Below are 26,055 nucleotides of genomic sequence, written 5' to 3' on the forward strand. Positions count from 1 at the left end.
GAAAATAATTTGTTAATAGTTGTAGTTAACACTAACAATTATTGGAGGTGAGAGGATTGCATGATGATATGCATATCTTGAATGCATGTAAGTTGCTTTTGATAAAGCATCTGTAAAATGCATTAATGTTTGCATTGTACTTTTAAGCTAATTAGCTTCTTTACTGTTCTGCTCAGGAACTCCTATCAATAAGCGACCGGTGCTTGGCTACAGGAACCTGAATCTGTTTAAACTCTACCGGCTGGTGCATAAGCTCGGTGGATTTGACAATGTGAGTTTTATTTCTGATCCTCCTGGTAGAGCTGAACGCTGACACAGTCTGCTGTAGCTTTGACTCGTGTTCCTCTGTGTTTCAGATCGAGAGCGGATCTGTCTGGAAGCAGGTGTATCAGGATCTGGGCATCCCTGTGCTCAACTCCGCAGCCGGTTACAACGTCAAATGCGCCTACAGAAAGTAAGTACATCCTTCAGAAGCCCCTTTCACAAAGAGACAATGACAGCGACAGTAAACCGCCGAGCTGGCTGGCGTTTCAGGTTATTGTAAAAAAGTGCTTGGGCGAATAAGCAAGCACTGAATGCATCTGTTCTGTCTGTTCTGCACAGAGCTGTTGCACAATATGGCACATATCTTCTATCCAGGGTTATTGTTTTTGTGTGCTACTAATTAAAATAGTTGTATTAATTCAAAGCTTTAAATAAAGCAAACTGTAAATATTAGATGAAAACCTTCAGTTCGGTTGTTTGCCAAGGTGACATTTATTATTTTTGTTTAGTTTAAGAAACACTTATTACTAAATGGACAAATAGAGTAAACTGATAAAACACATAATAAAAATATAAATATTAGATGGAAAAAAACATAATCTTTGTTTATTTATTTATATATATATATATATATATATATATATTATATAATATTTTTTTTTATAAATTAAAATACAATTCAAGAAGTATAAATTTACAACAAAAACCTTTTTGATGTAAAACTTATTTGCAAAGCCTATAAAATGTATATATTGCAACTTTTATAATTTATATTTCGATTAAGTTGAAGCACTAATTAATAAACAGGAGATAAAATAAAAACTAAAACTGATAATAATAAAAATAAAATAATACAATTACTAAAAAATGGATTACAAATATAAATAAATGATAAAAAATATGAAAATGTATTAAACATAAATGTTAACATTACTAATAATAAAAATGCAAAAGTAAATTATTAAATGTAACAAATTAAAATGAACTGTATAAAGTAAAACCCATTTCAAAATATTAATAAAGACTGCAATAGAATATAAATAATGCTCTCTCAAAGCCTATAGCACCAGCAAAAGTTTCGGACTCATTTTAGTTTAACATTTTCAACCAAATTGGATCAGATCATCTGAAGAGCATTCTGTTCGAGACATTATCGATTATTGATTATCATCTGAAACCATGAAGCGGTTATTGGGTGTTAATCTGTGATGCTGAACCTCTGCAGGTATCTGTATGGCTTTGAGGACTACTGCGCCTCCACGGGGGTCATGTTCCGCATGGATCTGCCGAATAAGACGAGCGAGACGACGAGCTCAAAGAGCGAGGTGAACACGGAGGAAACGCTCAACACTGTCTCTTTAAGCACATCCAGCACAGGAGAGGAACAGACAGCCCCCAAAGAGCCTGAGACCTCCAACAGCCCACATGTGGTCAAGGTACTGCATCATCATCATCATCATCATCATCTCACGGTGTGTCTGATCCGGCAAACTACTTATATTACCCATACTGCATCTGTGCTGCATGCATCCAACACACTACATTTGGCAAAATGTGTATTTTTAATGATACTTCACATAATTGCAAATCAACTTCAAATATTGCGTGTGTGTGTGTGTGTGTGTGTGTGTATTAACTACCTAAGTTTTTGAACAATAAGATTTTTTTTAATGTTTTCTGCCCACCGAGCCTGCATTTATTTGATCTAAAATACAGCAAAGCAGTAAAATTGTTAAATATTTTTTTACTATTTAAAAAACTGCTTTCTATGTGAATATCTTTTAAAGTGTAATTTATTTCTGTGATGCTCCGCTGTATTTCAGCATCATTCCTCCAGTCCTCTGTGTCACATGATCTTCAGTCTCTCAGCAGGGTCATCTGACCTCATGTATATTCATAAGGCATGCTTTTTTCCCCAAAAACAAGCTGCTGAAACAAATAAATGATGCATTTACAAATGTAACTAAATCAGCTCGAATAATATTCATCTCAAAAGCATATTAGTGGAATTGAAATGTTATTTGATCTCAGGAGGAGGACGCAGAACACACAGCACCTTGTGAAGATAAAGTGGACATCAGCAGCGTAAATGAGGAGGAGGATGATCACGCTGATGAAGAGGAGAGCGATACGAAAGAGGAGGCGAAAGAAAGCGTCCCGACAGCTCAGAGTCCCGTCACTGAGAGCGTGAAGGAGGAAGCGTGTGAGGAACACCACGAGAAAGATCTGTCCGGGTAGGTGCAGCCTCAATCCGCCTCACTTCCTGTCTGAGCTTCAGTGCTTCCTGTCTGAGCTTCAGTGCATGGCTCTGTGGATCTCATCATGGGAGAGAGAGAGAAACGGAGACAGAAATGAGATCAGTGCATGAGAGGTGTGTGTGTGTGTGTGTACAGTGTTTATAAGCAGCTTCACAGGAATCAGTGATGCAAGTTTCTTCAAATATGAGAAGTTTTGCTGTGAAGCAGCTCTAAAAACATTATTCAGCTCAAATTCAGTAACTGTAAAGTTTATCAATTTTGAAACCAGTTCAATTCAGCTATAAACAGCTCTATAGAAGACAAAACTGAAGAAGACGTATATAAAACGTATCGCTCTTTTCAGCTTGCTTTCTCTCTCTCTTCCACTTTTTTCAGCCAAAAAACCCCAGTACTGATTTTCCATTAGCGCTGGACAATTGATTTTTCCCTCGTCTGTTTGAAATCGTTTTATTTAAATGACTAGTATCGTTTGAAATCATTCCTGTGAATTTTCTAGAATATAACACATCACGGCTGTTAAATCACAGGGACAGGAAAAGACTGAAAATTTCAGCTGAATTATTATTATTTTTTTACGATTTGATTCAAAACCTGGCATTTAAAGTTTTTGAAACTTGAGTCTCTTCTGATCGCCGAGGCTGCATTTATGTGATCAAAAATACAGTGAAAATTGGGAAATATTATTTCAATTTAAAAGAACTGTTTTGTGATTTAATATATTTTTAAGAAGTAATTATTTATTTCTTATACATTTTATTTTTCAGGATTCTTTGATGAATAGAATGTTCAAAAGAACAGCTTTTTTTAAATATATAAAAAAAAATATATATATATATATACATATATATATATATATATATATATACATATATATATATACATATATATATATATATATATATATATATATATATATATATATATATATATATATATATATATATATATTATTTATTTATTTATTTTTTTTGTAACAAATGTCTGAACTGTCACCTTTTATTAGTTGAATGCATCCTTGATTTCTTAAAAAGAAAAAAAATGTTCTACTCAAGTCAGCAGAACTGGAGGCTGGTTCTGAATCATTCCGGCCTTGTTTTTGTCTTCACCGTCAAATCTGTGATTTGGGTGTTTTAGGTTTTGTTTTTAACTCTTCAGGTGTGACTTTGAAGCGATGGACTGACATGTTGAGCTCTACCACTGTTTAAAGTGTTTCCTGACGCTTCCTGCTCTCTCGTATCATGCCTTTAGTGTTCTGCTGTGATGTTGTGAGATGTTCTGTGGATGAAAACAGACCCTGATGCTGAGATCATCTGGAGACGGGTGTCTGGTTAGGATTGGGATTCAACAAGCTGTGCTGTTTTCCAAAAAATAAAAAACACTCTTAAAAGTAAAGGTTCCAATAACTTCACGTTTCTGTGAACCGTCCAGTGAACAGTTCCTAAAAGTTTCTGTTGTGTGTGAAGTACAATGTAATAATCTAAAGAACACTTTTACACTATAAACAACCTTTTGTGGAACGGAAAGATTCAATGGACGTCAATGAAAAACCTTTTATTTTTAAGAGTGTAATGGAATTATATTAGACTTACAGTTCCATTATTGTTTTATAAATGGATCTGAAACGCTATAGAAACGGATTTGGTTTAATGGCTTACTCTCTGTTGAACTTTGAACTAACTCAACAGTACTAACACAATCATCATTGAAGAAGTAGTTCACCCAAAAATGAACATTTGCTCAAAATGCACTCACCCTCAGGTCATCCAAGATTAGGACGAGTTTGTTTCTTCATCAGATTTGGAGAAATGTAGCATTGCATCACTTGCTCTGCAGTGAATGGGTGCCGTCATCAGTGTTATTATGGATTATGCGCTCATATTTTATCTGGAAGCAATGGTTTGGAGTTAAAACGTCTTGATTGATTTGTTTCTTATAAATCAGACATTAACTGATAGACTGGAGTGCTGTGGATTATCGTGATGGTTTTATCTGCTCTCATTCTGACGGCACCCATTCACTCCAATGATGAGCAAGTGATACACTACTACATTTCTCCAAATCAGAAACCAACTCGTTCTAATCTTGGATGACCTGAGGGGGTGGATTTTTTCAGTACATTTTAATTTCTGAGTGAACTACTGCTTTAAGGAACCAGAACTAATAATGGAATCACAGTCATTGAATTTCTAACGATTCCTCGCCTCGTCTACTATCGGGTCTGTAGTCCATAAATTAAATCTGGTTGCATTGACTCTGTTCTGATTGCCTTTTGAGATTAAACTTGTCTAACTAATCCAATCTTCTTGAGTTAGCTGGTCTTGATAGATGCTTTTCTCCTCCGTCTCCAATGGTGGTCTTCCCCTCCATTCTCTGTATTGTGTTGCTCTGAGTGAATCAGATTACGATGTGGAACCAGGGTCCTGCCTAGCACCAGCTCAGTCGTTGCATCACTAGTGGAGTTGTCTGCTGCTAATTAACCAGGGTTGTGTCTTGGGAGAAGGATCCACGCTGTAGTCATTACACACGGCGGAGCTGGAGGGTTTGGTGTGCTAACTCTCTAATGTGGCTTCCTCTCTGCTCTCTAACGTGATCGTGATTTGCCCCTTGCTGAGCTTCGCTGTGCCTCTCGCTGCACTCTGACCCTTTCCCTGTCACACGCACGCATCCTGAACTCAAGTTCAAAGTCACATTTGAAAAACGTTTCAGGTTAGAAAACTCATTTACTCACCGTCATGTTGGTCCAAAGCCATGTGACTGACTGACTTCTGTGTGACTCTAAAAGAGATGTTTAGCAGAATGTTCATGCTGCAAGTTCATACACTGACCGCAGGCCATCAAGCTCCAAAAAGACTTAAAAAACACCATAAATGTCATTTTAATTTATGAGTAATGAGGAATTTCTACAGGGTTTGACTGGTTAGTATGAATAGTTAGTCATTTATTTACTCAAAGCTTATAATGGTGCAAAATGCATCTTTCTCCATTTATAACCAGTTAAAAGTGGCTGTGCACTTTTTGCAGTTGTATTATTGCAGAAGTTTCACCAGTTCATTTATTTTATATATATTTTTAAATAAATAATATATATTTGTCCAAATAAATGATTACATAAATAGGTATCGGTGAAACATTATATATTTTTATAAAATTCTACACTAGTGCACTTGTCATTTATTTAATAAATAACTTTATGTATAATTAAATTATTTTATTTATATATATATATATATATATATATATATATATATATATATATATATATATATATATATATATATATATATATATATATATATTACTAGTAATTTTTATTTGTAAGAATTGTTTATTTTTTATAAATAATAATTAATATTAATACGATTTCCTATTTTATAATATATCCTTTATAAAAAATGTTTTTATCTTATATCCTTTATAAAAAATGTTTTTATCTTACATATAATGAATATAAATGGGTTTCAGTAGTATCCAAGTATATATTTTATTTAATCCGATTTTCCCCTATATGTATGTATTTATGTTTGTATGTCATATGACTAGGGCTGCAACTAACGATTATTTTGATAATCAATTAACCTGTCGATTATTTTTACGATTAATCGGTTTATGTACTCATATTTTAGTTTTGCCCATTTTATTCCCAAGTAACTTATTAATAAAGGGTATTTATCATTCAACATAGACTTTTTTGAGATTTTAACCATTTTGCATTGTCATATCCTCATCAAAAATATACCAGGAGTTGTGTTTTATTATGTTAGTAATCCTATGTCGAACTCTTCTGCAATCAAAACACTGACCCATACGTTCTCTAGCAAACTTCACAAGGAGATTTCAAATAATGTTTTCACCATGGCCGTCCTTAGTGCTCCTAAAGTAGTTTAACATCCCAAACAAAGCTTATTAAGGAATCTTTCAGAACATATTTTCACTAAGAATAAAACAGAATAAAATTGCAGTACATTGCATTTTATTATTATTTTTGTTTCCTGTAAACACACAACTAATACCTGGGAAACAGCTTTATAGCTTATGCTGTGAAATTGTAAACAATCCTTCGAATAAAGTGCCAAAGGCATGAAACCTGAATGAAACTCACATTATAGAGTAAAATCCATCAGAAGGTTGTCCAGAAAAAAAATATTGGCTTATTACTGCCACACTTTGGTCATCGCAGATTTAAAATATGCAATAAGTTATTTACCAACTAATCGATGACTAAATTAGTTGACAACTATTTTAATAATCGATTTTAATCGATTAAATCGATTAGTTGTTTCAGCTCTACATATGACGCGTATAGTTAATGTTACCAATAAACAAATAAATAAAAATGTCGATTACCAATAATCAAAGATGGCGGTTGCTTATTTCCAACAGCCCTTACTCCAACTTCAAAATGCATTAATGTAATGCACATATTGTATTGAGTACTTTATGTCAGTACTTTTTGGAGCTTGCCAGCCAATGGTCACCATATGCTTTCATTATGTGGAAAAGAACAGCTTGGAAATCTTCAACATAAGAAATACAGCATAATGGTGAGTAAAAGATGTTTGGGTGAAATATTCCTTTTTAAACTCCAGACTGAGGTTCAGACAGCCGGCTGATGACCCCATGATGTCTTCCTCCGATAATCTCATCCTAACAGGAGGATTGCTAGACTTATCCGACAGGGAAAGATGAGGATAATCAGACTAGGCTGAGACAGCGAGGTCACTTTACGGAGGGTTTTTTGGGGGAGGGAGGTCTGGGGGGGGAAGTGTAGGGCCAGGAAACAGGAAGTACTGAATTGTCTTTCTTGCAGGGATGTCAGCAGTCAGGAGTGGGAGGAAGGGGAGGAGTTTGAGTGTTACCCTCCTGGGATGAAGGTGCAGGTGAGGTATGGGCGAGGCCGCAATCAGAAGACGTACGAAGCCACTGTGAAAGAGTCAGACCTGGAGGGGGGAGAGGTGCTCTACCTGGTGCACTACTGTGGCTGGAACGTCAGGTAAGGCAGGACCCTGGGAGCTCACGCCTAATCGGTTTCATTTACGAAAAACCTGGTAGCCCCCAATCAGATTACGGCACTGGAGTCAGAAAGTCTACAGGGATGTCGTGTTTGTGTGGATTGAAAACTAGAATCGAGCTTTCTAGCACTTCCATTTCCATCGTCCTGAAGTCAAATGTGTTTTTTTTTTAATGGGTTCAATGTCTGTAATTAGGTTTGTAAGATATTTTCAATTAGGAAAACTCATCTTCACATGTTTATAATCTTGCGTACTATTCTAACGCAGACTTCCGGTGAACATGTGCTTAAATAAAGACGGTATTGAAGCTTAATGGAGGGGATGTTGATGCAACCACGGTGCAGTTCGTTTATAGCCTACGTTTAGCTTTTTACTCCCGCCGAGGCTTCAGAAATGTGTCTATTTGTGAAGATTAGCGCGAGCAAAATGTGTAATAATCCAATTTCTGTGGAGGGATCCCGGTTGGCGCTTGCTTACAGGTCGGCCTAAAAAAATGCATCGCTGCTGCTGTTTTTCGGTTCTCCAGCCGCCGTATGAAACTTCTTAATTTCAGTTCTGGGTGTACTTTTTTCATTGAAAATGAATGTTTTCCTGGTTGCTTTGCCGCTGCAAATCGCTGTTAGTATGAACTAGGCTTGGATTTGAGTGTGTCGTGTGGACATTTCTGATCCTGAATCTCATTTCTGCGTTGCTGACAAAAATAGCAAAGCAGGATCTCCTCAAAACCTTGTTGCAGCTTTGAGGTTTTATACTACAGTAGTCATGTTGTCTTTCCTGCAGTGTTTTATATCTTGCAGTTGTGACTTGTGCAATGTAATATATCTCGTTATTTTTGCATTGCATCTCGCAATTGCAATGAAACCGAGTGTTTTATGAGTTTTTGAGCTGTATATTAGGTAAATGCTGACCGATCTGTCTCTTAACAGGTATGATGAGTGGATCAAAGCCGATAAGATCGTGAAACCAGCCAATAAGAACGTCCCTAAAATAAAACACCGCAAAAAAATAAAGGTACGGTCTGATTTCCTCAAGGAGGTTTTCTTTTTTACTTGTTTTTCAAAAGTTTGGGGGTCTGTAAGACTTTTTAAATGTAACTTTTGAAAGTCAATGCTGCTCATCAAGACTGCATTTATTTAATCAATAATACAGTAAAAATTCTGAAATAGTTTTGCAATTTCAAATAACTGTTTTCTGTCGTAATATACTGTAAAGTGTAATTTATTCCTGTGATGCTCCGCTGTATTTTCAGCATCATTCCTCCAGTCTTCAGTGACACATGATCTTCAGAAATCAGAATAATATGCTGATTTGCTTCCTAAGAAACATTCCTGATTATCAATGTTGAAAAATAAATTTGTAAAAACATTTTTTTTTTTACTGTGAATAGAAAGTTAAAAAAGAGCATTTATTTATATTTTCATAATTTTAATGTATCCTTGCTGTTTTAAAGTGAAAACAAAAATCTTACTGATTCCAAACTTATAAACAATTGTGTGTATTCCTAATACATATTCATATTTAGAGGGGCTGCAGCATTAATTTAAAGTTTTTGTTTAATAACAGAATAAAGCAGAACGAGAAAGATACCGAATAGAGCGACTGACAGACGGAGACGATCTTCTTTCATCCAAAAATCGCATGAATCGATTGCCCAAACCGAACTCTGGCAGTGATGTTTTCTCCAAGATGGAGGAGTGTGGTGATAAAGGAAGCCAGCAGTCGCCCGTCAAGCCCTTCGAGATCACTTCTATTCTCAATGGCCTCCCAGGTATCAATATATTCACAATGCTTATGATCTACATTACTGGAAGGTGAAGTGTGCCGTTTTTCAATGATGAGTCACTGTACGTCAGGTACTTTGACTTCATCAAGAGTATGGTTTATATTTTTACTTGCCCTGCCAATATTTTCATTGGTCTTGCCACAAAAAAAAAAAAATAGTTGCAGTTATCATTATTTATTCTAAAATATAAGCTTATATGACACAAATTTTTGATACCAATTAAATCTTATAATTCTCAATTCTAATACCGAAAACTACTTGCATAACAAATATAAAGTTCAAACATTATTAAAGACAAGACAACATTTAGTAAATAAAAGCAAATGAACAGATTACAAGCAGTAGCACAGTTTAATACATAGAACAAAACAAACGTGGCTGAATGAGACGCAGATTCACTCTCTGACAGCAGGTGGCGCTTATGGAACAGCAATAATACAGCATTTACTTGGTTACTACTGTAAATAAAGCAGCACCTGTTAACGCTACTTTAAATGCATCCTACAGAGATGAGATGAAGAGGGAAAAAAACACCATCTTAACTTTTCTAAAAACAGTTAGTTCTTCTAAATATTCAGTATTTAGGATTTTCTTACATTATTATTATTATTAATATTTTTTTTAGCTAACTTAGTTGATATTCTTGGCTTTAAAATTGCCCTTTAAAATTAAATATGTGCACATTTTGGATTAAATTAAGTGTTTTTGTGTTTTGCTTTGGGACCGAGAACCGTGGATTTGCACTGGTATTTGTACCGAATACTGAAATATTGGTACCGTGACATCACCACCAATGGGGAAACCTGTTACACTGCAGCAGAGCTTGTGTTTGAAGCCCATCCTTCTGTTTCCCACAGGCTCTGAGAGCTCCACAGACGACAGTGAGCAAGAAGAAGATGGTGATGCCGATCACGACGAAGAGCACCCGCATACGCCACAGCACTGGGAGAGCGAGGGCCCGTCTGAAGCCTTCAAAGCTCCCGCGGTCGTGGACGAGGAGCTGAGCATCCAGGACGCTCCAGAAACAATCAAGAGAAAAGGACAATTTGAGGAGGAGGTCGAAGGTTCTGGTGGCAGAAGAAAAAAAGCAGAAGGTCCAGAGCGTGCTTTGAAAAGCCCAGCGAAAGGCAAAACTAGAAGCAGCAGCAGAGGCGATTGGTTGCCAAGTAGTTCGCCCAAAAAGTTAGAAGAACGAGGTCTGGTGGAGGATAGAGGCGCTCAGTCGTGTAGCAGCTCTGAAGACGAAGCAGATCCTCCAACAGAACCACAAACCAAGGAAGAACCAAGAGGAAATCCCAAAACCAAGGGCTCCCCTTCAAAGAAATACAATGGAGTGAAGGAGAAGAATAAAAGCAGTCGTTCGGGATTCTGGGAGATCCCGGAGAAAAGAGCCAAAATATCCACAGCGATCGAAGAAAGGTCACCTGGCTGTCGTACTAAAGGCCAGAAGGATGTGTGGTCCAGCATCCAAGTGCAGTGGCCCAAGAAGACTCTAAAGGAGCTGTTTTCAGACTCTGATACCGAGGCGGCTAACTCACCTCCACCCGCCGTAACGGCTCCGGACGAGCCCTGCGTCGAACCCTCCCGGGACGAGGAGATCGGCGAGGACAAGCTGCAGGAGCATCCCAGCAGTGGCACCAACTCTGTCCTCAACACGCCTCCGACTTCACCGGAGTCGCCCACCGTGGACAAACGACCCGTCGAGATCCGGGTGCCATCGCCGCACGCCGCTCCGACCGCCAGTCCTCCACCTGTCTCTTCACCGGCTGGAGCTCTGATGGAGGAGCAGGCGGGGGGGCACGGCGAGTCCGACAGCAGCACGGTGGAGGTGGAGAGCCTGGGTGGAGAAATCCAGGAGATTCCTCGAGAAGTTGGGGCAGGTTCCCCTTCAAAGGCCTTCGATGGAAACCTGTCGTGCAACAGTAACAGCAACTGTAGCCTGACGCTCAGCAACAGCAGCCAGCAGGAGAGCGAGCAGAAAGCCAAAGGTGCGTATCGTCTAAATTAAATGCACATTCCTGACGCTTCAGAGATTGTTTTGTTTCTGTCCAATTCTGAGGCGACGTTGCATGTGTCCTTTACTTTCATAACGCAGTGTAAGGCCCAATCCCAATTCTATTTTATACCCCTTCCCCTACTGCTCCGCCTAGGGGAGAAAATATTCCCCTAAGGATTGGGACACCACTACTATGCCATCAAACGTCATCATTCGTCGTCTAGCTCTTACAATACACACATATACTGGTGTGCATTAGAGCCTTTAATTATCGTTCTGTATTAATGAGCTTCTTACTGACACAAACACATATCGGAAATCGCGCAGCTCACACATCCAGGAGAAAATAATCAATGCTGCCCCATGACTTTTATTAAATTCAGTTTAAATACTGAATCGCTACATTATATTTCCCAGCGACGAGGGATACAATCGCTGTTTTTAAGTAAACTCAATCTAAAAGACTTTTGGCTTTTTCAGACCTTTAGCATGCATCAAGCACAGACACTCAAGACAAAAATCATTTTAATTTGTCAAAATGTAGCGAAGATATTAGTTGATTAATTGGCCACTTGATGCCCATTTTTACATAGCTGCTGAACACAGTGTCCAAGCTTAACAAAACTAGACACACTTAGACAACAGGACATTCTGAGGATGCACACCAATTTGTAACAATTTTCGCCAATAGGTGGCGCTACAACAACAAATTTTTTTGCTATAATTCCACAACCGTATGATCCATGAAGTTGAAAATTGGTGTGCCTCTTCTTTATTGGACGTCCTAACTCATCCTCTGTTATGACAAGGCTACATTAAAAAACAGGGCTGCCAGCAGCCAATGAATTTTCAGCATTTAATAACATAGAATCTGAATGGCCTAACAAATTTGTACATCATGGTAAAACAAATGCATACACCAATTTTAGTGAAAACCAGTCGCAAGGTGGCGCTATAACAAGCAAGCCTAAATAATAATAATAATTTCTGTTCTAAAAATAATAGAGTTCTCGTCTGTCTTATAGCCTCATCCAGTCAGAAGCGGCACAAAGAGTCTCAAGGCGGCGGAGCATCAAAGAAACACAAGCGCAGTCATAAAAACCTGAGCTTACATCCCAAGAAGAACCGCAAACCAGGTAACAGAAATCAGCATCTGCTCAAAGAGCTCGTGTAGCGCTTTTAATGTTTTCAGAGAAGTCAACAGTGTTGATAAGCTTTAGCGTGATTACCCAAGAGCTTTATTTCCACATAAAACAGCTCCTGTGTAATTCAGTCTTTCTGTAGTCCTTCCAGATTGCCAGTCTTTTATTCCTGCATGGATGCGAGCGTGTTCAAGTGTCTCTGAGCATCCTTTTCTTTAGCGTTTTGAGGGTGTGTTTTACAGCAGTGTAGCATCATCCTGTAAATCAGCTGTGATGAACAGCTGGAGGAGTTCAGTGACTTCAATAACTCACTTTAAGTGATGACTTTTGTCTCCAAATTAAGTTACAGTTTGCTCACATTCTGCCAGTAAAAACAGATATTGTTCAAGGTTTTTTCTAACACTTAAGTCCTCTCAAACCACGTTCAGTTGACCCAGAAATAAACTTTGTGGAGTAAGAGTCTAGTTCTCTTTGTGTTCACATTGTATCTGAACATAAATGTGAACTCAGCACACTTCTCTTTCACACTTTTTTATGGTTAGATTATTTTTAATTAGGGTTGCATGATTTGAGAGGGCATGCTCGAACCATTTTACCATAGTTATAATGAAGTGCTCCTCAACCGAGAAGGTTAAAGGCCTCCCTGTGTTTTTGTTGTTGTTTTTGTCAAAATAAAAGTTTGATAGTGTAATGTTACGTGAAACGAAATTTTTCAGTTGTAATGTATTTTTTTTTCTAAATAGTTCCTATTTATGCAGTGGAATACTACTATAATATTTCCTATTTTAATAATATTAAAATAATATGAATAATAAGTAATCATATTAATAATAATAATAAAAAAAAAATTATTCAGTAGTAGTACTAATTGTTTATAATTGTTGGTATTATTATTGTTGTTATTATTATTATTATTATATTGCTCTATTAAAATAAAAAATACTATAATAATATAATCTGCAGTTTTTCAACTTAACTGCATTAGTAGAAAGTCTGGTCCTGAAGGAAGTCCTTTGAGTTTGACCTAAAATATTTATTTTAAATAGCACCTAAAGTTTTAATGTATTATTTGAATAATTTAACAAAATATATATATATATATTTGTATTATTTATAAAATGTGAATTATTATTATTATTTAATTATTATTAAATATGTTATTTAAAATGTTATTACTAATTAAGCTCAAAATAAAATGTAAAATTAATTATAAGTAAACATTTTTAAAAAAAAATGCTCAACTTTAATTATGAATTATTATTAGCACAAACACCAGTTTGGGAAACCCTGCATCAGTTCCTTGCTTTCACACAGAAAAACTAAAACTGAACACTTGTTATTTACATCAGACTCGGGCATAATTGTTTTTTATCATTTAATAGAATTTCTGTGATTATAAAGGCAAATGTTAGATGTTTAATGCACCATGTAAGCTTACAGACATGTTTCCTCATGAAGAGGTTTGGTGCTGGTGTTGATCAGTGTTTGCCTCTCCTCTCCTCCGGGTGGTGCTGCAGCCCACAGCAGTGACAGTGAGGACCAGTGTATGAGCGAGAGCACTGCCAAATCCCCCACATCCAAGAGCAGCAGCGAGCTGAAGACAGCCCTCCCGCACAAGTGCTCCGGCCGGACGCCCCCCTCCGGACACAAGTACCACAAACACGCTGACCCGGATCATTCCCACGGCCCGACCAAGTGGAGCTTCCAGATGTGTAAGTGCCTCAGATTCTCAGCAGCTTATCTTTTTAAAGGGGTCATGTGATGCTGCAAAAAAGAACGTTATTTAAAGTAATGCAATGTGTTTAGGTTATAATTATTTTCTACATACTGTACATTATTGTTTATCCTCTATGCCCTGCCTTTCTGAAACGTGTCGATTTTACAAAACTCATCGTTCTGAAAAGCGAGGTGTGCTGTGATTGGCCAGCTCTCCAGTGCATTGTGATTGGTTGAATACCTCAAGCGTGTGACGGAAATGTTATGCCCTTTACTATACTGTGATGCTGTGTGTCCCGGCACAACAAGACAAAACCAATAAAACCCATTATAAACGACGCATTTATTGCATCCAGTGGCGACACAATTACTGATTATAATGATTTATACTGTGTTTCACAATGTCTGCATTTGTGACAACAAGCGCTACTCTACACCGCTCAAAACTCACGTTTGAATCATTAATGGCAAATCCTTTAAATATGAAAACGTACTTACAGACTGTGTGTCCTTGCAAAGTTTCACTTTATAGAAACGGCCTTTGAACACAGAAGAGCTTGTAACACTCCAAAGAGAAAGGAACAATTGAAACTGCATCGTATGACCCCTTTAATAAAAACTAAATGTTTGGCATTAATTGTGTTTTTCTCCTGTCTCTCCAGCGGACCTGGAGAAGATGAGCAGTCTCGAGCGGATAGCGTTCCTTCAGGAGAAACTGCAGGACATCAGGAATCACTACCTCCTGCTCAAATCTGAGGTGGCCTCCATCGACAGGAGACGCAAGCGCATGAAGAAGAAAGAGAGAGAGAGTGAGTCTGCGCAGACTTATTATAGTATTATTTATCTACTATTATACGATTTATTCATGTTTTGAATTAACTTTATTTATTTTGAGTGTCTTTTTTTTATTATTATTTCTATTTAGCTTGCATTTATTTCTATTTCAGGTTTGGTGTTTTTTTTTATTTATTATTATTTAGCTTTCATTTATTTTCATTTCATTGTTGGAATTGTTAATTTCAGAACTCCAACTTCATCTTATTTGTTAGTTGCATTTTTTTATATATATATATAATTATTATTACTTTGGTTTTTTTTTTTTTGCTTTTGAAATGTAAAAAAAATCGATAAATTATCATTTATTTCCGTTTTAGTAATTTTACTACTTAAACTTATTTTAGTCAGTTGCCGTGGTCATCTAGTTTTTATATTTCACTCTTTAAGATGCTGAAACCTATTTTTAATCATCTTATTTAAACATTACAACACTGTTATAGGGAAATAACACGTAACAATAGTGCATTATTTGTTACATAAAGTATTTGTTTGGAAAGTAATGCACTTTTAATCAACAAATATTATAAATAGAAAAAACTTAACTCTTTCCCTGCCATTGATGAGTTTTTAAAGCTTTTCATGTTTTCACTGTTATACACTTGGGGGCGCTATTTACACATCTTCTGAACAAAAAACGGAGAAACGGTGATCTCCTGTGTTAACATGCACATGATAAATAATGTGATTCATCAGCAATATAAATGAAAACTGCATGATGATAAAGAGTGAAATGTTGATTCAGGAAGTGGTGTATATCTGTGAAAGCTCTGGAGGTGTTGATTCACACGATTTATGCTTTGATAATCGTTCTGAATATTATCCAGATGTTAATTTTCTCACCTTTTTGCTCAAAATTATAGATTTGTTATTAAACCTACCTATATTCAAGTGTTATTAATTTTTTTTTTTTTTTTTTGAAAAGTAGAGGCTTTGATCTTTTTTTGTTTTGTTGTATTGCATATTCAGATATACATACAGCAAAATATACTGGAGTCCAATAAATTGTATCAAAAATCATCAAAATCGCTGGCAGTGGCTAGGAACTTTTTAAAAAAAATGCTGGTGGGGAAAGAGTTAAAATATTAAATCATGTAAAAAAAAAAAACTAAAATTTCCAAAAACTAAAAAAAAAGGGGAAAAAATCCTGAAATGGGAAACATAAAAATTATTTATATATATATATATATAAAAGTGTCTCAGAGATACTATAATATCGCTGCTCTGGAGTCTGCAGGTATGAGACTAGTTTGAACTTTAAACACATTTCCTAACCACTGATGATTACGTTCCTGGAGAACAGCTTACCCAGAATCCTCTTGTGTCCCGCAGGTGCGGCGGCAGCCTCGTGCTCGTCCTCATCCTCACCGTCCTCCAGCTCTCTGACGGCAGCGGTCATGCTAACGCTAGCCGAGCCCACGGTGTCCAGCGCGTCTCAGACCTCGGGGCTGTCGGTGGAGTGCAGGTGACAGCAGCAGGACGCCGGCGGAGAGCAGCACAGAGCACTTAACCAGCACCGGCCCGCCTCGGCCTGCCCCACAGACACTGACAGACACAGCCACGGGGCGCTGACCTGACGAAACCACAGCCACCAGACAGCAACAAGCACTATTTTATATCGACAACTGTTTCCTTCGCAAGCTAATTGCACTCAAGTGCACTTTTTTTCTGGTGGGTCGGGTTTGACAACAGGACAAAGACCAAAACCAAACCAACCCCTTCTTTTTTTTTTTTTTTTTTTTGAGTGTTATGAATATTTGATCCTGTGTTTGAATAAGAGTTCATCTGCAGTGTCTGAACCCTGTAATTCACCTTCAGGTCCACCGGTGTAGAGTCAGTCCCAGGTCAGAGGCGCGGGAGTTTAGAGACGTGGGATTCACTGAGGGGTCAGCCTTACGCTTCGGGCACTCGTGAGGAATGCTGGGTAATCTGTGATCGAGGGGTAGATGTGTGTTTCATAACTCAAAGCCCAAAATACCATTAAAGAGAATGTCTGGTTTTCTTTTTAATCATAACAGGAATTTAGAGTCTGTCCAGGTCATATTTCACACTAAAATTAATTAATTTAAAAAAAAATTTTTTTTTTTCAAAGAAAACAAAGCCATAACAATAATTGATTTTATAGTAATTTTTTAAGTAATTACTGTATTTTTTAATTGTGATTTTTTTTTTTTTTTTTTTTTTTTTTTACAAATATAATTGTAATTTATAGATTTTTTTTAAATTACTGTATTCTCATGAGAATGAGAATTAGTAATTGAATAGATGATTATATGCAAATAATTTTACAGTGAATGTATTTCACACACACATATGTATATATATATATATATATATACTATTACATTAATGTGATTTATGATAATCACAGAGAATGGAGATGATTTGACAGATTTCATTGTTTTTTTTTTTATTGTAAAATTTGTATATATAACTTGTTAAATATATGATTTTTAAAAATACTTATTAAAGTCATGAAAATCACTGTCTATAATAATTATACGTTTAATAAATAATTATAACTTTCACAATGAAACAAACAAAAAACAAAATCTTAATGATCTTAAAAATAAATTAAATTTTTTTTAAATTATGAAATGTTTCATATATACTTATTAAATTGCATAAAGAGTAATTTTACAAAAACATTTTGAAGAATTAGAATTGTATATAAATAATTTCACAAAGAAAATCAACCTTAATGGCCTTTTGGAACGAGTTTCATTGTGCAGTTCCTATACATTGGCATTTTTATATAGAATTTATGAAATATGCAGTTTTCAGAAACACTGTTACAGTAACAAGAATCGCCTTTGATAATTATGTATAAATAATTTCTAAATGAAAATCTCAGTGGCCCAAAAAATAGGTTTCATTGTGAAATGTTTCATTTATTAAATATATAATAAACAAATCGTATTACAGTAATGAGAATCATCATTGAGAGTTATGAGAACCGTATATTATACATTAAAATTAATTTCACTATTGGAAAAAAAAAGTCTGATAGCTTTCGTTATGCAAGATAGTTTTAGTTTTAGGGTTAAATCTGACCTGGACATGTTAATGTGAATGTTAAACCCCAGTTTTCTATGATTTCAGAAAGCCTTATGAAAGATCAGTCTGTCATCTTCGGCGTTCGATCCTCTGCGTTTGTTCATGAGTTTGTCTCATCGACGGAGGCGCGAGCGAGTCGGGATAAGGGCTTTTGAGACGGAGAGCGTTTGCGTTCAGTATCTCTGGAGGTGAAATGTATTATGATTGTTGACAATTTGAGAATTGAAGACTTTTTCTGGCAGCCAGGATTCTAAGTGTATTTTACTACTGAAATCTATCCAGACCCTGTGGGGTTTTAATGGTTAATGTGGCAGTATTCCTGAAGTGCAATGACAGATGCCGGTCTGTTCTGTACGTTAGCTTTGTGTGTTTATATCTTTCTTATTTCCATTTCCCTCCTCTTTTTTCCAATGCCGTAAGTGTAGGATGCCACGGGTGACGGGTGGACTGTGGGTTAAAGCAATAGTTCACCTAAAAATGAACACGCATTTATGTTGTTCCAAAACCATTTGATCATATTTTCCTGTCAAACAGGAAAGCAGATGTTTGTTTTCCCTACAACAACATTTGATGGTGACCAGAACTGTCAATTTCTACAAACAAAACATGACCATGTTCTTACAAATCTACCTGTGGAAGCTTGTTTCCACCACAGGATAAAAATAGATGCTATTGTCTCTTTTTTTTTTTCTCTCACAATTAAAAAAAACTCCTATATACAGTACAGACCAAAAGTTTGGAAACATTACTATTTTTAATGTTTTTGAAAGAAGTTTCTTTCATCAAGCCTGCATTTATTTGATCAAAAATACAGAAAAAGAATTAATATTGTGAAATATTATTAAATTTTAAAATAATTGTTTTAAAATGTATTATACTTTAAATTATCATTTATTTCTGTGATGCAAAGCTGAATTTTTAGGATCATTATCACATGATCTTTAGAAATCATTCTAATATGATGATTCATTATCAAAGATGGACACAGTTCTGCTGCTTAATATTTTTTCAGAACATGTGATACTTTTTTAGGATACTTTGATGAATAAAAAGAAGCTATGTTTTTAAAATATAAATATTTTGCAATAACAACTGGTCAGTAATTTGGGGTCAGTAATTTTTTTTCTTTCTTTTTTTTCTAAATATAATCAATACTTTTTATTCATTATGTGTTAAATTGATAAAAAGTGATAGTAAAGAAAATATATTATTAGAATATATATTGTTTTGAATAAATGCAGTTCTTTTTAACCTTTTATTGATCAAATATATTCGACAGAACTGTTTCCAACACTCATAATAAATGAGAATATCAGAATGATTTCTAAATGATCATGTGATCGACTGATGTTACATGTGACACTGAAGCTGGAGGAATGATGCTGAAAATTCAGCTTTGCATCACAGGAATAAATTATTACTTTAAAGTATATTCAAATAGAAAACTATTATTTTAAGTTGTAATAATATTTCACAATATTACTGTTTTTTTCTGTATTTTTGATCAAATAAATGCAGGCTTGATGAGCAGAAGAAACTTCTTTCAAAAACATAAAAAATAGTAATGTTTCCAAACTTTTGGTCTGTACTGTATGTATATATATACTTTTTTTGTGTGTGTATATGTAAACATACAATTCCCAAAAATAAAGTCAAAATTGCAAGATGTAAAGAGAGAATTCTGAGGAAAGAAAGTCAAAAATGTGAGATGTAGACTCAAAATTCCAAGGATATGTAAATTTAGAATTCTGAGGGGGGAAAATTGAAGAGTTGCAAGTTTTAAACTCAGAATTCTGAGCAAAAATGTCAGAATTTGTGTGATTAAAGTCAAAATTCCGGATTTGAACTCAATTTTGAGGGGGGGAAATCACAAAACTGCGAGATGTAAATGTAGAATTCTAAGAAATGCGAGAACTGCACAATTTAAACTCATAATTCTAAGAAAATCTGCAGAAACGCAAGTTGCAAACTCGATTCTGAGGAAAAAGACAAAACAGCAGGAGTTGTAAGTTGTGAGCTTTAATCTCAGATTTCTGTCACCTTTTTTATAGTTTTACTCAAGCTTCCATATCTATCACTAGGTTTGGTATTACACGTTCATTATGGGGTGAATTATTGCCATAAAACCAAGAGAAGCTATGAAGAACATCCTCCTTTCCTTTAAACACGCCAGCGCGCTCATCTCTAAACCTCGGTGGTTTCATCCTGCGTGATCTGACCAGGGAAAGAGTTTCCTTTGTACAGACTCCCTCTTGTATCATAACCTGAAGGTCTGTAGAGTTGGGCACTTGTGTATGCCTTTGTTATACATTTGTATATTAAGACGTGTGTTTTGAGTAAAGCTATTTAATATCTTGCACTGTTAATACCATGTACGTTTCTGTACAGTTTTACTGTAGTGTCTGTGTACATCCGGAAGGTAGAAGCATGGTCATTTTCTTATCCGCTCTTTTGTTTCGTTCTTGCATAGAAGTTAGCTTTGATTCAGTTTTTCATACTTTGTGTATTTCCGTTAAACTGTGCTTGTACTTCTTCTTCTTTTGTTTATAATGTGGTATTTTCCATGAACTGTAAAGTTTTATGGATCTTTACACAAATGTTCAGAGATGTTTGTAAACATGAGCGAGAGAGAGAGAGAGAGAGAGAGAGTTAAAGCTGAACGGGAAGTTCTATAATATTTATTAAGCTCATCAGAAGATGGACCGTGTGTAATTTATTGTACAAATGTAAGCAGAAAAGCCTTTGAAATAAATGCCATAGTTTGTGACCTCGAATGTCCACTTTGGTTCCTATCAAACTAAATAGAATTCTAACAAATAGAAATATTTCCATGTATCACTGTAAAACTAAGCAATCATGAACACTGGAAATTTCATGGAAATTCAAACTGTTCAAATTAATATTAATAATAACACTAATAACTGTGAATGAAGCATTAGAAGTGTTTGTAGTGAAACTTAGTGATAAAATGCTTTCATATGCAGTTCAAGTCCATTTCAGTCAAGCGAGTTCTTTAAATGATAAAATAATTATTTTTTTTACTAAGTTAACATTACACGTGCACTTGCGTTCAATGGAAATATTAAATAGTTATTATAAAAGTGTGCATGCAAAATAAAAAATAAAAGGGAAAATATAAAAGCAGCTACAAAAAATTAAAAAATAATTCTTCACCCCAATTTAGAATATTCCGTGTTATGTATTATTTATTTGTAATCTTTCAGGCGTCTGCTGCGAACACTCTCGCACGTCATCAGAGGGGTCCTTCCGTCGCTTGGTAAACACGTGTTCTCCGGGAGCGGGAGCGGCAGCACGTCTCCGTTAACAGCGCCGTGATGATGGGCGGCAAACCGAGCGCGATCGCCGCGGGCGTCTGCGGCGCGCTCTTCATCGGGTACTGTATCTATTTCGACAGAAAACGACGCAGCGATCCGAACTTCAAAACCAGGCTGCGTGAACGTGAGTCATGTGACCGTCGAGACTAGGTCACTGGGTATTACCAGAACTAGATTATTACAGTCAGCTGGTTTTTAGTTTATAACACCGTGTCTTGATAATAACTAGCAGGTCAGGCACGTGCAGATAATAAACTCTAACTCTATTTTGACCGCCGATGTTTTCCGCGTATGAATGCTTCACTGAATCGGTTCGTTTGAACGATTCACCTGTGCGTCATAATCATACTTTAATGATCACAAAGCTGTCTGATCAGTCAATATGAGTGTTTAAAATAAATATAACCTGATTTTGAGTGTTGTAGATGATGGAGAATCATATTGGCTGACTTGGGGATGTATATGTGCATTAAATATATACATATAACAGAAATGAATACAGAAATCTGTAGTTTGGTGTCTTGTTTATCTTCTCTTCCTCTCTTAGGGAGGAAGAAACAGAGAGCTGCACATAATAAATCTGGACTTGCTCAAGTAGGTCAAACATCTTATCACCTTTTAGATGTTTATGAATCTTTATTATTATTATTATGAATTTTGTCATTATTATAGGAGATGTTCCTCTAGAGTAGGAATTTTTTAGACACCACCGACCCCAAAATATGATGCTAAAAAATGTTATAAATACATTTAATGTAAAAAGAAAGCTATATATTTGCATGTATAAATGCCCACTTTACATTATAAAAAAATAATATAAATGTGTGTGTTCACTATTCTTTAGAAAATATTTATTGCAGTTTTATTTTTCGTACTGTTAACTGTCACCCGTCCGCTCTGTGGGACGCCTACATTTACTTCACTATATTACAATTAAATCTAATCTAATCTAATCTTGACAAACTATATATCGTTGGAAAGGTCTAAGACTCCCAAATATATATTTTATCAATGTTTTTTGTTAAATTATGTAGGAAAAGTAATAGATTAATTTATGACAAGAGTGCACCCTCAAAAATCAACATTATAATAGGAATTTTGACCTTTGTTAAAAAAACAAGACTTCTTTGTTGCCTTTTTCTCTATCACATTTTAGAAATCATGAGAAATTATATATCAACTGAAAACTTAAAATCTCAAAATTCATCCTTTAAAGCTCATTTTAAAATCAGACATTGCATTACCATGTAAATGGTACATCAATATCATGTTACAAAATGTTTTCATTCATGAATTATAAAAATGTAAGTTTGGATCGTGCACTACAAAGTCAATGTTAAAAAATATTAGTTACAGTTATTGTATTCATTTTCCTTCATACATTTTCTAAAATATTTTAATCAAATTTAATTAGTTTTTATTTTTGTTTCGATAATTTTTCATTTAAATTTTATTTTAAGAATAAGGTTAAATATTATTGTTAATAATTTATTCTTATCAGTTTGAATTTGTTTTTTGATTTTAATCAATTTTAATTTATTTGAATCAAATTTAGTTTTAGGTCTTAATGTTTATTTAAGCAGTTTTATTGTATTAATTTTCTCATTAATTTCTATTTATTTTTATCACATAGTTAGAATTTTTATTTCAATAATTATCCATTTATATATATATATATATATATATATATATATATATATATATATATATATATATATATATATATATATATATATATATATATATATATAATATAACAAGTAAATTAAAAATAAAATCTAACTAAATTTTTGAAAAAAATAATAAAATAAATAGAAAATAATTATATATATATATATATATATAATTATTTTCTATTTATTTTATTATTTTTTTCAAAAATTTAGTTAGATTTTATTTTTAATTTACTTGTTCTAATCAGTTTTGATTCATTTTCTGGTTTTAATATTTTTTTTCCCTCTTCTTTTAATCAAATTTAGTTCATAGGATTTTTTTCTTTCTTTTATTTTTTTTCTATATCTTTATTTTTTGTACATTTATTTACATATTTATTTTACTCAGTTTTTCTGCCAACTATCCCACAAACTCCCTTGCACTGCATTTCAGTCCTCTCTTCTCTTTATAAAGATGATGAAGTGAGTCTTTATCTTTCAGCTGCCAGATCTTAAAGATGCAGCAGCCGTGCAGAAGTTTTTCCTGGATGAGATCCAGCTGGGCGAGGAGCTGCTGGCGCAGGGTGAGAAGTTTGTCTTTTCTGCATGGGTTTCTAGATCTACTCTGCCTGCCGTGAAGTGATAAATGCCCAAATGTGTTCCCCAGGAGACTATGAGAAGGGTGTTGATCACCTGACCAATGCCATCGCCGTCTGCGGCCAACCACAGCAGCTCCTTCAGGTGCTCCAGCAGACTCTGCCTCCTCACGTCTTCCAGATGCTACTCACCAAACTACCAACCATCAGTCAGGTGAGCTCAACACACATCTCACATCCGTCACCGCACTCCTTTAAACCCCCCGTGAGCTGCGTCTATCTAGCTCCTGGGACAAGAAGGAGTGCAAGAGAAAGCCAAGAACTTTCCAAAGCTGCATGTCTTCACAGTGACACTCAGCTATTTCACCTCTTGAACATTGAAATGCGTGTCATTGACAACATGCTGTTAGTAGAGAACATGTCTTAAAGGAGCAGTTCACTCAAACCTGAAAATATTTACTGAAATTTAGAATTGCATCACTGTCTCACCAATGGATGTGAATGGGTGCCGTCAGAATGAGAGTCCAAACAGCTGATTTAAACATCACAATAATCCACAGCACTCCAGTCCATCAGTTAACATCTGAAGAGTTACATCACTTGCTCACCAATGGATGTGAATGGGTGCCGTCAGAATGAGAGTCCAAAAAGCTGATTAAAACATCACAATAATCCACAGCAGTCCAGTCCATCTGGAGAATTACATCACTTGCTCACCAATGGATGTGAATGGGTGCCGTCAGAAGGAGAGTCCAAACAGCTGATTAAAACATCACAATAATCCACAGCAGTCCAGTCCATCTGGAGAATTACATCACTTGCTCACCAATGGATGTGAATGGGTGCCGTCAGAATGAGAGTCCAAAAAGCTGATTAAAACATCACAATAATCCACAGCAGTCCAGTCCATCTGGAGAATTACATCACTTGCTCACCAATGGATGTGAATGGGTGCCGTCAGAATGAGTCAAAACAGCTGATAAAAACATCAGAGTAATCCACGTCCATAATCCATAATAACACTTTCTCCAGTGGAAAAAGTGGATTTTTTTTTTAATCAGGACAGAAATCTGCACAGATCAAGCACCAGCTCTGACAAATTTTAACGTGAGAGACAACCGAAAATGCAGAAGGAAGTGTTATTATGGATTATAGACATATAGATTTACTTGTGGATTATTGTGATGTTTTAATCAGCTGTTTGGACTCTCATTCTGACGGCACCCATTCACTTTCATTGGTGAGACAGTGATGCAATGCTACATTTCTCCAAATCTGATGAAGAAACAAACTCCTCCTGATCTCTGTTGACCTGAGGGGGAGCTCAGATTGTGATCAAATGTTTATTTTTGGGTGAACTGCTCGTTTAACTGATCATCATCTCTGTTCACAGCGGATCGTGAGCTCTCAGAGTCTGGAGGAAGATGACGTGGAGTGAAGCGGGACGTTAGTTTGATCCTCCTGCCGATCTTCAGGTCTTTTATTCTCCGTCATTCCTGTGTTGGGTTGCACAGTGATCACTGCACTCTGTTATAGTTCATAAAAAAGAGGCGTTTTTTTTTATTCCAAACATGATTTCTTGTAACAATCACAGATCTTTGAATACAAACCAAAACATCAACTTAAGAGTTTAATATTTTATTGATTAAGTTGATTATAAAGGTCATCAGTTCTTAGTTTACAGACACTAACACAAAGCAGTTTTGGATATTTTCATCACGTTTGGTGGTTAATCATTATGTCATGTTATCTGCAGTGTAATCCAATGATTTTGTTTATGTGTATGAAAGTGTTTTGGGCACATTTGTAATTTGTATGCACTGAACTTTGAATAATAATTTCCTTTTTTGTATCATTAAATACTTTAATCAAGAATGTCATCTTGCTTTCTAGATTTGTAGATGTGCTTCTGAAGCTCATGATTGCAGTGCTCCTCCACTAGGAGGCAGTGCAAACACTGAATATTATAAACTATAAACTTGAGTTTACAGTCATCTGAGTTAAAGAGACACGGGTTTAATATCCAAAGCCATTGGTCCTCACAGGCATTCAGAGCTTTTTCTAAAATGTTTATAATGTCATATTACTAAATATAGCTCACTACATTAAATATCACGTGCATATGGTTGCACATTTGTACATAAACTACTACATTAGCCAAAATGTGGGGTATAAATGACAAATGAACCAGAAGCAATACAAGTAGACTGTTGTTTTACCGAGAGTCACAAATAAGGAAACCGTTGCAAAGCCAATAAATTCAGTTTTAGTTTTAAAATGCAAGCAATTATTTTTAAAATGATTTATAACTACAATAAATTCTATTATAGGGCTTATTTTCAATTAGCTTTCATTTTTATCTTTTAATTTTTTTGGTCATCTTGTCATGTGCTTATTGTATACTGTGTGTGTG

At 35.4% G+C, this 26,055-nt stretch overlaps 2 protein-coding genes and 1 non-coding gene across 3 annotated transcripts; all 3 read left to right on the plus strand.

The window, feature by feature from the left end:
• The first annotated feature begins 68 nt into the window (after positions 1-68).
• Positions 69-17,102, plus strand: LOC113113216 (AT-rich interactive domain-containing protein 4B-like). The gene is made up of 13 exons (XM_026279384.1): positions 69-87; positions 156-271; positions 357-454; positions 1,490-1,700; positions 2,296-2,498; positions 7,330-7,512; positions 8,458-8,542; positions 9,095-9,299; positions 10,172-11,302; positions 12,336-12,446; positions 13,970-14,164; positions 14,831-14,977; positions 16,335-17,102. The coding sequence occupies exons 1-13, from the start codon at positions 69-71 to the stop codon at positions 16,469-16,471; spliced, it is 2,841 nt and encodes a 946-aa protein (XP_026135169.1). The 3' UTR covers positions 16,472-17,102.
• Positions 17,103-21,307: 4,205 nt separating this feature from the next.
• On the plus strand, positions 21,308-25,520 carry LOC113112347 (mitochondrial import receptor subunit TOM20 homolog). The gene is made up of 5 exons (XM_026277816.1): positions 21,308-21,518; positions 21,942-21,988; positions 23,549-23,630; positions 23,714-23,856; positions 25,036-25,520. Exons 1-5 carry the CDS (start codon positions 21,395-21,397, stop codon positions 25,078-25,080), a joined length of 441 nt encoding a protein of 146 aa, XP_026133601.1. The 5' UTR covers positions 21,308-21,394; the 3' UTR covers positions 25,081-25,520.
• Positions 23,887-24,022, plus strand: LOC113113292 (small nucleolar RNA SNORA14). The gene has a single exon (XR_003293568.1). It is a non-coding gene; the product is annotated as a small nucleolar RNA SNORA14 (small nucleolar RNA).
• Positions 25,521-26,055: the final 535 nt, after the last annotated feature.

The sequence above is a fragment of the Carassius auratus genome, chromosome 13, assembly GCF_003368295.1.
Source record: "Carassius auratus strain Wakin chromosome 13, ASM336829v1, whole genome shotgun sequence".
Taxonomy (NCBI): Eukaryota; Metazoa; Chordata; class Actinopteri; order Cypriniformes; family Cyprinidae; genus Carassius; species Carassius auratus.

Excerpts from the sequence above, each read along its gene's own strand:
- LOC113113216 (XM_026279384.1), top strand. Across the intron at positions 1,701-2,295 it reads ACAGCCCACATGTGGTCAAG|GAGGAGGACGCAGAACACAC; the intron begins GTACTGCATCAT and ends ATTTGATCTCAG. Across the intron at positions 12,447-13,969 it reads CAAGAAGAACCGCAAACCAG|CCCACAGCAGTGACAGTGAG; the intron begins GTAACAGAAATC and ends GTGGTGCTGCAG.
- LOC113112347 (XM_026277816.1), top strand. The coding sequence starts at position 21,395 with ATGATGGGCGGCAAACCGAGCGCGATCGCCGCGGGCGTCTGCGGCGCG. Across the intron at positions 21,989-23,548 it reads ATAAATCTGGACTTGCTCAA|CTGCCAGATCTTAAAGATGC; the intron begins GTAGGTCAAACA and ends TTTATCTTTCAG. Across the intron at positions 23,857-25,035 it reads AACTACCAACCATCAGTCAG|CGGATCGTGAGCTCTCAGAG; the intron begins GTGAGCTCAACA and ends CTCTGTTCACAG.